Below are 12,227 nucleotides of genomic sequence, written 5' to 3'. Positions count from 1 at the left end.
TTGTATTTTTAAGCGGACGACAAAATGGCGGGTGTTACTTACGGGCATTGTAGAAAATGGCGGCTGTGAATGGGCGTGGGGATGCGAATGTGGATGACCTATGTGAGCCGCTAAGTGGCCTGGTAATTTTGGACCATCTTCAGCTTTTTCTTCTTCTCTTCTTTTTAAACAAGCTGCTTTTGGATTTAAATTTCGCTCTGAAAAAATTATTTAATAAATAAATTTTATATTTTTTTAATTAATTAATAAAAAAATTTCCTTTTTAATTTTTACATTTGTCAAGAGTTTTACACTCATCAAGAGCTTTAATTTGAATACCCACATGCATTTTTTTATATATTTTTCATATATATATATATATATATATATATATATATATATATATATATATATATATATATATATATATATAAATATAAAAAATATATGAAAAATTGATGTGGGTATTCAAATGAAAGCTTTTGATAAGTGTAACATCAGGATGATGCTTATATTTTAAAAATTGTCAATAATTCGGAAGATACAAGGTAATTTCTTAATTACGTGTCTTAATAATATAAATTACCTCTAACTTGTTGCTCCAAAGTCATTATAACCTCAACAGCCATATTAAGTATCCCAAGTTTGGTCTGAGGCTTGTCCGTCTTGAGGTGTGTCATACACATCCTCCCGAGCTCCTTGAGCGCCTCGTTGATATCTCTGATCCGTATCCTAAGAAAAAACCGTGAATAAAAATAACAATCAACAAAAAATAAAATAAATATTAATCCAATATCAAAAGTCGGCAAACTCAAATAATATATTAACAATAATTATCATCAAAAAAGAATACGGGCCCTTAAATAATTGTTCAAGCCCTAAATTACCGGAGCTCTTACCTTTCCCTCGCATTGTTAGCCTGCCTTCTTTCTTTTTCCCTCTGGGCCTTGACATCAGGATCGTCATCCTCGTCCTCCGCGCTCGAACAACAGTTTTGTAATAACAATACTCGATTAATTACCTGATTTAACGCAGGTTAAATCTTATAATTATTATCTTTACTTTTTAGGTTAGAAAAGTGAACAACTTTCGAGCTCCAACTCAAAACTTACGATTTTAATAATTGAACACACGCAGGTGATGTCAATTTTTAAGCCCGTATTCTTTTACTGAATTTTTCATTTTTTTAATTACACTCAAGTCACTTTTTTTTTAATTATTTTTATTATATTTAATTCTGAAAATAATTTTAGTTGTATTTTCAAACCACAGATGGCGCCCGGTAATAATTTTTTTTGTGATAATAAAACTAACCTTAAATTTTTAATAAAAATCTTGAAAGTTGACTTGAGTGTAATTCTTGCATCCTTAAAAACTCAGTAAGAATAATCCTGATGATCCTACAATAAATGATTAGTAAAAATAAAAATAAAAATAAAAATAAAAATAAAAAAAAAAAAAAAAAAAAAGATGAACTGAAAAATAAATAATCAAAAAAATAATAGTTAATATTTTCTGAGTTGCCAACGTTTTATACTGGAGTATTGTTTTAATTTCAGAGCGTATCTGCGTGTGTTCACTAACCTTTCGCGAACGTTGTTGGCTTGACGACGTTCTTTTTCGCGCACCGCTTTGGTGCCAGGATCATCGCAGTCTTCGTCGGCGCTCGAACAACAGTTGTTCAAAGACACAGCAAGTTAGTTTAAATTGTCACAACTAATTTTATTTAACTAGAGAGGAAGACAACAGCGTTGTCTTCCTCTCTTGTTTTTTTTACATCAAAATTATTAATAATATATTTAGGAATAACCTAATTTTTTGAGATACTTACTATCTGCGCGAGCGCTTGGTTCCTTTGCCCTGAGAGGTCGAATTTACAGTGGCGCCACCGATCACTCCAGCAGCGAGGTCGCTACTAGACGGCTTTGTTTCTCCTCCGCTGCTGTCTGGTGGGTCTTTCCGTTTTTCCAGCGATATGTATTCTGCTGATTAATAATTTAAATTAATAAAATAATTATTTTTATATTAATATTAAACTTAATTTTTTTGTGCATAATTTCTTAAAAAAAAAATATTAAAATTTTTCTAACAACACTGGTTAGACTTTATCAATAAATATTAAAGGACTTTCTCTAAAGAATAGTGAATCTTGGAATGACAATAACTTTGAATAAAATTCCTAGTCGCATCATTGAACAATACGTTTTTCCCATGGATAAAAAAATAACAGCACCCAGGTGTTCTGTGTAGCGCTCGCCCGATAAGGCAATATTAGATAAACCACACGACAAACCGCTATCGTATAAGCATTCCATTGGCCTTTATTATCTACTCTTGCTAGTAGTTGAATCGGCATATCCAACAAACGCATATCGAACTAGAGAATCCTCGGATTAATCTCTTACTATTATATACTTAACAGAGTTTAACTCCTGGTAAATTTTCAAAATGTCTAATGTCTTACGTCTCGTGTTTTAAATCTTAAATATCCGTATTTAAGCATTTAAAAGCCCATTTAAGGACGATGGCATCCGGAGCACTCTGCTGTAACCCTTTTACCAAGGGACAATATACCCAGCTCTGATTTATCTATCTCTGGTTTAACATACTCTTTTAAGGAGATATAACTATATCAAGAACGCTCTTCCTGCTCGTAATTGACTGGCTTTTTCATTCAATCTTTCACTTTTGTCCTTTGTTCCTGCGGTTGTTAATTATTGTAAAAGGATACTTTTTGTAAATTTGATTTTAATTCCGTCTAATAGCAAATTATTTTTTTCCAAAATTCTCTATCTTTACCTTGACCTTGTATCTTGAGAAATATTGACAATTTTTTAGATATAAGCTCATCCTGATGTTATACTCATCAAAAGCTTTCATTTGAGTACCCACATCAATTTTTTACATATTTTATATATTTATATATATAAATATATATGATAAATATATTAAAAATGCAAAAAAATCAGGATGAGTTTATATCTCAAAAAATGTCAATATTTCTCAAAATACAAGCTAATTTTTTAATCAACGAAAAAAAAAAATTTTTTTTTACAATATTGATACCGTCTAACAGAAAATTATCAACAATTCATCCTCTAACATGTTGCGAGTACTTACTTGCATTGGAGACAGGTAACCTCTCGATTTTTATCGAGCCGTCGGTATCTGGCGTAGGAGCGAGTCCGGGATATGTTCCTTGAGGTTGTGCTACCGTTACCGCAGGATGAGGACTCGCCTGAAATTAAAATAAAAAAAAAAAATGTCAATTTAGGAAATCAATGAGGTAATTATAAAAAATAGAAAAATAGATAAAACTTACCAGGTGATCCAGCTGCGACGGAGATGTATGCGAGTAAAGACCGCCGTGGGGACCGACGGGACCTAGATGAAGACCGAGCTGACTCTCGGCGTGATTTCTCAGGACATTGATCGCGTCGTCTAACCGTTCCTCCATCCGGGATCCCTGTACCAACAGAATACCCAAAAATCGTCTCGATTACGCTGGCTCCGTATTAAGTTTGTTGAGTTTTTTACATTTAAGTATTGCATAACAATTAGGTGGTTTAATTAAAAATATTAAAATTTTATTAAATTTATTAAAAGCAAATTGATAATGCCTTGTGCATGAATGTTAGTCATGTTACAAATACAATGGCAAAATCAGTCATTTTAATGAAAATAATTTAAATAATAATTAAAATAGTTACAAGTGATGAATGAGGTGAAATCGAATAATTAGGAGTAAAAAACAAATGAAAATCGGCAATCCTCACCTCGGCGTGGTCGCGAAGAAAGCCGATGGCATCGTCTAACCTCTGTTGTTCGGGCGCCGGCTTTACACACAACACCAACGCAACAACAAAACCAAAAAAAAAAAAACAAAAAAGAAAAGAATAACAACCAAGTCAAATAAACACAACGTACACAACACAGAATTATTAAATAAAATATTTTTTTTTTTTTTTTTTTTTTTTTAATTGTAAATAAATAAATAATTAATTTAAATATTTAGTTGTAAAAAGTTTTAAAGTTTAAACGATTTACATGCGGATTTATATGTTAAGCGCCGCTTTGTTTTTAACTTGTACATTTAAGCCAGTCTGTGATGATAATTAAATGTTTCAAGTGTAATTAATTAAATACCCGGTAATAATAAATAAAATGATAATTATGTAAAAGTCCCGGTCAATGATTACTAGTGCGTGTGAATGACACTGAATGGTGAGACAATTATTTTATAAAAGCAATAAGTTTAAGCTGGGTTATCAACAACTTACCATGTGGATTGTACCGCGGTTTGGGTCTGCTGTGAAGTGCGGGGAGACTGGTGTCGCACCTGGCGCCCAACTTGGGGCAGAACCTGGAAAATATTTTCCTTTAATTCACATTCTTAATTATTATAATTAAAAAATAAAATAAAGATAACTAACCTGTTAATGGTGGCGGGGAACTGACTGGCGTCGAGGGATTACTACTATAACTGGATACCGATTGGTCAGTCGGATAGATCTAAAAAAAAAATTTCCCAATCATTAAATAACTTCCTTAATTAAAAAATCTAGTAAAAAATAATTAATATGAATATGATAAACATACTCGTGTGCTTACTACAGACGCAAGTGTTTTTCCTAGACTATCAGCAGTGGTAGTTTGATTTTGCTGTGAACTGGCAGTAGGTGGTGCCGGTGCAGGCGCCCCAGGACTGTGATTATACTGTAACGACGCTGGAGAAGGTGCTCCAGTTCCTCCGGACGCAGCGACGGCGGCGCTGCCTCTGAAGGTGGACATTGGGGGTAAAGACGCGGCACTTGTCACCGTAGAGCCAAGAATTGGGGCTGGTGGTTCGCCGTTGGGTGACATCGCCGAGTATGACTGAAAAATGATTAATAATGTTAATCAAAATACTGAGTAAAAAAAAAAAATTTTTCAGATAGTAGCTAGTATAATCCAGATATCACCCAGTATAATCCAGATTATAATGAGTATAATCCAAATATCACTGAGTATAATCTGGGATGATATTCAGTGTCATCTTTTTTTTTTTTTTTTTTTTTTTTTTTTTTTTTTTTGTGCAGAGAAGTATGTAATTTGTTTGTAGTATAACCCAGAGCGATTTAATTAAAGATTTACTTGGAAATATTACGACTTAGATTTCGAGGAATTGAGATTAAAATAACCGGTAATTTATTAGAAACATTTGAGAGAAGTGTTCAAAGTCTACATTATTTTATTAGATTTATTTTATTGCGCTAGGTTTATTATACTACGAAATAATGTTTGAGGTTATTTTAGCTTATACTCATCCAGCAAGTGCCTAATTTATTATTAACAAACAGTCTGCTGCTAATAAGTTAATAATTGTACATGAGCAAAGTTCTGCATAATAATAATAATAATAACAACAATAACAATAACAATAACAATGGAAATAGAAGCTGCTTGCATTATCATATTGATGTGAATTAATTACGAATGTTAAGTGATAGTTTGTGATACGGTTGCTGGGATTAGGGTGCACTGGGTGATGGGTATCAGTGAATAACGTAAATCAAATGGACGCTACGCGTGCACTTGACTAGAACACATATTATATTGTAGTGCCATGGAGGTGGATGAGATGCTGCTTTAACAGAACGAGGAGGAGGATTTCAAAATTCTATAAATAGCGGCCGTGACTCATTTGCCGTATTCCGCCATCAACACTGTCATCAGTGATTCCCAACCATCTTTCATTGCCAGAACAGAACTATCGTTATTATTTACAATTTTAAATTATCATTTAATTAATTAAAAATGCATGACAGATTAAATAAATTAAAAACTAAACACTTACCATGGGATCGTGTGCTATGTGCATAGGGTAGGCAGGTTGTGCCAGGTGTGGAGGAGCATATCCGCTGTACGGCGGCTGAACTCCGCTTCCATTCCAAGGATCTCCTGGACCCGTTCCCGCGGAATTTCCATCTGCAAAGTCAAAATCCGTAAGTATTAATTCTTAATTCCTAAATTTATGTTAAACCAGTCCAAGTTTAAGTGATAAAATCAACCAGAAAACAATAATCACTTTAAGCAGCACGTGTCGACACGTGGTATATTATACCCTGAATTTGAATGGTATTTACAAACTGTTAAATTAAGTAATTTGTAACGTGTGCTGGTGTAGCTGATAAAGAAAAAGTAACGGGTGGTTGGGTTAGGGTCATTATTTCTCTTGGAAACAACAGCAATAAGCTTTAACGTATTTCTTGATACTTTGCTTTATGTAATTTCGTGCCGGACTCGCCTAAAGTTACGCTATTTTTTAACAGAAACTCTGTCTGATAAAACTTTGTTTCTTTTTCTTGCTGATACTAAAGAAATTTATCATAAGACCAGTAAATGGGTTCAAATAATTCTTACCGATATAATAGGGCTCCGCGTAGAGGGTGGTTGCCTTCGGCGAAGTGTACCTTGGTGAGTCCTGGCCGAATTCATCAGAGCCGTACTGAAATAAACAAAAAATAGATTAGATTAGATCAAAATTATTGGGAAAAATTTGATCTAAAATTAGTACCATCTTGAAATTGGCATAATCGGAATGACAGACAAACATAATTAACGGAATATAGTAAACAGAGACGTATGGTAAATTATTCTAAAGTTAAAGACGTTTCTTATTCAGTATTGGAGTGTATTAGTGCTCAAAGTCTTGTATTATATCTATAAGCTCAGCTGAAAGTTTGCCCCGTTCACTTGTTCTGTTTCACTTGTTCGCAATCTAGCTTTGTCTTGAGCTTCCTTCCTCAAACCCAGAATCCCAAAAGAGTACTACTACTACTACTACTCCTCCTTTTGGTGGCTCCTGCCGAACACTAAGTCGTTGAGAAAAGTAAACGGTGGTGTGAGAGGAGCAAGACTAACGCGAGGACGATGACGATGCCATTCCGGCACTCGAGAATTTAACGGGTTCTCAGGCCATGAAAGAATCGTCGAACTTATACGTTTAGCGTTCCTGGCTAGAATCCACTAAAATTGAAGACTGAGGGAAACTTCCCTCAAGACAGTTTACCCTTTTGGAATTCAAACTACTTTGCTCGACGCCTAGCTCCACTCACTGCACTAGTTTTAATGTCAATTTATTTTATTTTTTTGTCAAGCTTGAAGCTTGTATCGTTAAATCGATAAATAATTAAACTGTCATTACGCAAAGTTATCCTCTTGAGTAAAAGGAAGCGAGAGACACTAACGCGTGGATGAAGATCGACTGCGGCCATATTTTTGACGATACACCACTCCAAGCGCAAGACGTCGCTTATAACTGAACAAGTGGGGGCTAGTTCTTGACCAATAGGATCATTCTTGATCATCGTTATAATTCTACAATGTAATTTAGTGAAATAAGTGTTTTAATGTGTGTAAAAATTTAGTTATCTTTAAAGAATTTAGAGAAATAACTATACAAACAAATTGCTGCGATACAAAGTACTCTTGATAAGCCTGTTAATAAATCTTTGCGTACATATAAAGCATAATTTATTAAAAAAAAAAAAAAAAAAAAAAAAATGTTTAAGAACGTACAAAGAACCGGGAAAGATATCTCGAGCTATTAATTCAAATGAATTGCTTCCAAGTTATTTAGCGGGCATCTCCATCTCCTATTGCATTTTGTTAAATTAACTTCTATCACTTGTATCTCTGATCCTCTACATTCGCACTTAGTTGCTGTAAAGCTCCATCTACTTGCTCTATATTGCCAGATCGGCCTGAATTTCACTCCAACGCGGAAGTTCAACAGATAAATGACGGAAAAAAAAAAAAAAAAATCAGATAGTCGACTCCCGAGTTAGAATTCGGCCCTGAGAAGATAATTTCCAATGAGGTCTTGATGATAAACAAACAGTTATCGATAGAACAAAGGAATTCTTATTCGTAACTTTGTTCCTTTTGTTCGCACTAAATCGAGGGAAGAATTGACAAAAAATAGAGAATAAGGACAAGCAATACATCACAGGCTGGACGATATTTCATATTTTATGTTCCTTTTAGGACAAACCAATAATAAAAATGTACAGCAGTGGATCAGAAATCTTAATATCTTCGCGCTGTCCATTTCTAACCGCGTCAGCGGTTTTTTCCAAGCAATATAAATGTCTGGATTGATTTAGTTGTAGCCTACGCCAAAAAATGGCTCTGAATTTGTAATATTAACACACGTGGACCCTGATGACTATTAATAACAATTATTGTCCAGGTGTCCTCGTGGGAACAGAACCCTCATAGTTCTGTCTATTACTATCTTGGATCGTCCGAATATTAAATGATTATTAAAAGATGTAAGACAGGTGTCGTCTTTGTTACTTATGCGGGTATGAACTTGCGGCAATTAACTTGAGAAAATTTATTAAGAAAATAGTCTTTGTTGGTAACAAACCGTCGAATAACGTGCAAGTTGTAGCAACATTTGATGCAATAAATTATAAACCACAAAGCATCGGTGACAATAAAGGAAATGAACGCTTCCGTTGGGTTGTTAATATACTGATACTAATAGAAGTGTTAGTGTTGCTAATGGATAATGGAAAAACTAATGTGTTACAGAAGGACACGGAGGATAATACATACAATAAATAATGTTTGTGTAATTAAAGGTTGTATTAAAACAACAATCCCAGCAGAGCTTACAGAAGGACATTTGAGAAGCTAAAAGTAAATTTAAAAGAATAATAATAATAATCTATATTGTTTTAAGAGATTGAATTTCATAGAGACACTCCCTCTCTCTCTCTCTCTCTCTCTCTCTCTCTCTCTCTCTCTCTCTCTCTCTCTCTCTCTCTCTCTCTCTCTCTCTCTCTCTCTCTCTCTCCAGTTTTAGCTTGAGGCTTATATTCAGACGTTCTCATGCTAAACTGATGGTAATCAAAACATTGATGATGCTATTGCTTCAACGGTTTATAAATGTTTTTAAAACAAACCCCGGTTAGATCGTTGTGACTGTACAATATTTAACTTAAGTGTTTGGTATCAATGACACCCAATACGCCACTGGATCCTATTGCTAAACTTAAAATTATAATTATAATTATAAATATAATGATAAAAGAGTTAAACTCTAAAACAAAGAGATTAAGTGGTTACAATATTGAAAAGTCGGCTAATTTTAGAGGTGGACTTTGTTGGCAGGGTCTCAGAAGCTCTCAGCGGTCACTGGCATCGGAAAGAACCACCGGAAGCTCAAGAATGTGGAAGAATAAAAAGTTTTTATCAATAAATTAGCACCTTGAGTTTAGAGTTTTGTTTGTGGTGCTTGTCACGGCGCATCCAGGTGTGCATTATAGCATATACAATTCTGTGGACGTTGATCGGGCGTATAAATGTCATCGCCTATATTATTTATCAGATCGTTTGGATGTATTGAGTTTTGTTGATGCGTCTATTAGTGTAAGTGAGTTAACGATAGGACCTTTCAGTCACATCCACACGCTAGACATATAACCGACAATTAGCGAGCAATAATCTACGTGATCAGTATGACAATGATACTAATTAATTTGTTGATCGGATGACATTTATAAACGATCATTTAGACGTTTTAGGTGTGTCGCGCTAAGAATAAAATATAAAACGTATATTAGATATCATTTTTAAGTTTGTTAAATGCTGTGTTGTAATTTAAACAAGTTATTTTCTAAGGAAAAAAACTAGTATTTCATAATTGTAATTGCTCCGGTTGACGTTCAGCCACTGGATAATCAGATTTTAATCAGTATAATTGTTCGTAGATCAATTATACTCTGATGAAACGAATTATTTAGAGAAAGAGGCTTATTGCTATCAATCTTTACTACTTCTCAGTCTAGTTCTCCTTTTAGCTGGAAGATAAACTAAATAAATAACCGCAAATTCCAGCCAAAGATTCTGCCGAGATTCCTGGCTAGGCGTTTATTAGTCTTATAGTTTGAGACTTTAGAGGGCTGGGCATTTTCCCTAGATTTATTATATTCCTAATAGCCTTAATTGGTGCAATTACTGGCGAAGAACGTCGCCCCGACGTTCCACCTTCTACAAAACTACAACTCTTTCTTAAACGCTTAACACCACTGTCTTTTTATCAATCTTCAAGCAACATTAACCGCTTTTTCTTCCAACCTTTGTTTAATTATCTTAAAAAAGAGAATTTATGGATTAACTAAATTGTAATTATATAAATGACATCCCGGATACACAGCCACACCCTACAGCTACTAGTTTTTAATTATTTCTCAAGCCTTTTTTCTTTAAAGCTAAACGATTCAGATGATTTTATAAATTAAACGGATTTAACGATCTTGTAAAGCAATTACTGTAATAACGCTAAACAGAATTAGCTGGAATGATACAACCTCCAATTCACACCAATTTTTTTTATTTCCAGAGATTCTTATCTTCCACCCTCCAGTTTATAGTTTCAAATGATTCAAGGCACGTACGGTGAATCTAATTAGTATGTAGCACGATCGCTGAGTGTTAGATGAAACTTGCAGTTGCATACCAAAGCTAGATCCAGCTCGAGTGCTAAGAAAACAGTATTCGAACAATACAGAAGCTATAATTGTTTTTTTATTTTTATAGTTACCCCGCTCTCCTGACCGCACTTCCAGTAGTTTGGGGAAGGAACACCATTGGCAAATCTCCGAGGACTCGGTGTCATCCTGGATTTACTGGTGTAACCGTTGAATCGATGGGTATCAACACTGAAATCACTCAGCTTGAAATTCTGGTGGTTCATCTTGAAGATTGGATCCTGCTTGTAGCTTCTGGGCATTTTATTCACCGTGAATTAAGGGTAGCGACATGAGGAATGCCGATCAATTGGTTTAATAAATAAAAAAAAAAAAAAAGCATAACGCTACAAGTCGTAGGCAGTCAGCTTTTCCAGTCCTAGGACGGAGGAATGCGTCGGCTTCGGCACGAACGTGGCACAAGCGATCAAATGAATTATAGGTTGTTTTCTGCTGGTGCAATACGTTTGACAATCAATTGATTGCTTTGGAGCATTGCCTTGACACGATTAAAGCTGCCAGTAGATCTCTAATTTCTTCAATAATGTCTAATGTGTGATGTATAATGTATACACCCTTTTAGCAGCGTCTATTCATTACTTTATACTAACACATCCCAACACTGTGTTTGTTGTTTAATGAAACCACTGTACGAAAGATGAGAGACAGCAGATAAAAAACGATTAAACTATCACGAACATTAGACGCATGAGTTAACAAGCCAGCGAATTAGAAGGTAACGGGCAGCTGGCTGGTCGCTGCTACTGAGGCGACTGGTTTTGTTACTCGGATACTTGGCTTTGGCTAACTCTTAACTCTGCTGTTGTATAAAGAGACTGCTGATGCTTATTGGGGTCCAAGCGGTTCTCCCACCAGTTTCCTCTCTCTCTCTCTCTCTCTCTCTCTCTCTCTCTCTCTCTCTCTCTCTCTCTCTCTCTCTCTCTCTCTCTCTCTCTCTCTCTCTCTCTCTTCTCTCTTTCTCTCGTTCTCTCTTTAATATCAATGCTCGGCGTGTACCCACAGATTCATCTTAGACTACAGCGTCTAATGTATAATATCATCCAGAGTGAGACTGAAGCACTCACTCTCCGTTGGTAGACAAAGAAATTTTCTTATTGCGGAATTTAATATTTATTATCTTACAATATGAATTATCATAAATACATTTACGATGATTTACTATTTCTGGTCCGGTGTATATTGATACTTGGTTAGATGTCTAGACATCATAAGCCAGCCCCGAAGAAATACGTTTTGTAGTTGTAAGTCTTTTTATTGTTTCTCTGTACTGGTCTTATTGGTAAGATTGTACAAAAAACGAACGTGAGCTGGTCAAAAATAAATTCACTTAAAAATCCAGCGCACACACACACACACACACACACACACACACACACACACACACACACACATATATATATATATATATATATATATATATATATATATATATATATATATATATATATATATATATATATATATATATAAAGCACCAGTGGGAGAGTGCCGGCAAAAACAGCTAAAGCAAAAGCAAAGAAGAAAAACACAGTGGATTATATGTATTTGTACTTAAGCTTCGGTATTTCCGTGCTATGCCTTTAAACCGGGACGTTTTGTTTGAAGTTGGGGTCGTTAAGTAAACACTAGCATTACGCGTAAGACTTTACCGAGTTGAGTTTAGTTGAGGATTTGTCGAGGACGGAAGCATGAGAGCCCTTGATTCTA

The 12,227-nt window shown here is 34.8% G+C and overlaps 1 protein-coding gene across 14 annotated transcripts in view; it reads right to left on the bottom strand.

Moving 5' to 3' along the window:
- LOC141532796 (protein daughterless-like) overlaps positions 1 to 12,227 on the bottom strand; it is a 46,471-nt gene that overhangs the window by 864 nt on the left and 33,380 nt on the right. For 4 of the 14 annotated variants that reach the window (XM_074251307.1, XM_074251297.1, XM_074251308.1 and 1 more), the window contains 12 exons: positions 6,382 to 6,466; positions 5,816 to 5,946; positions 4,579 to 4,854; positions 4,413 to 4,491; positions 4,260 to 4,342; positions 3,757 to 3,815; positions 3,302 to 3,455; positions 3,100 to 3,217; positions 1,811 to 1,964; positions 1,564 to 1,653; positions 566 to 711; positions 43 to 197 (listed from right to left, as the gene is read on the bottom strand). In XM_074251307.1, coding sequence (XP_074107408.1) covers positions 43 to 197; positions 566 to 711; positions 1,564 to 1,653; positions 1,811 to 1,964; positions 3,100 to 3,217; positions 3,302 to 3,455; positions 3,757 to 3,815; positions 4,260 to 4,342; positions 4,413 to 4,491; positions 4,579 to 4,854; positions 5,816 to 5,946; positions 6,382 to 6,466 — 1,530 coding nt within the window. Of the gene's footprint in view, positions 1 to 42; positions 198 to 565; positions 712 to 878; positions 969 to 1,563; positions 1,654 to 1,810; positions 1,965 to 3,099; positions 3,218 to 3,301; positions 3,457 to 3,755; positions 3,816 to 4,259; positions 4,343 to 4,412; positions 4,492 to 4,578; positions 4,855 to 5,815; positions 5,947 to 6,381; positions 6,467 to 6,535; positions 7,119 to 10,573; positions 11,260 to 12,227 lie in introns of those variants that run through there. The other 10 variants (XM_074251309.1, XM_074251311.1, XM_074251302.1 and 7 more) reach the window with 10 other exon arrangements.

This window comes from Cotesia typhae, unplaced genomic scaffold (assembly GCF_013202065.1).
Source record: "Cotesia typhae breed Kobodo isofemale line unplaced genomic scaffold, CoteBio_Ctyphae contig_69, whole genome shotgun sequence".
NCBI classification, from domain to species: domain Eukaryota; kingdom Metazoa; phylum Arthropoda; class Insecta; order Hymenoptera; family Braconidae; genus Cotesia; species Cotesia typhae.
The sequence above is the reverse complement of the archived record's forward strand: the minus strand, read 5'-3'. Positions and strand labels throughout refer to the sequence as shown.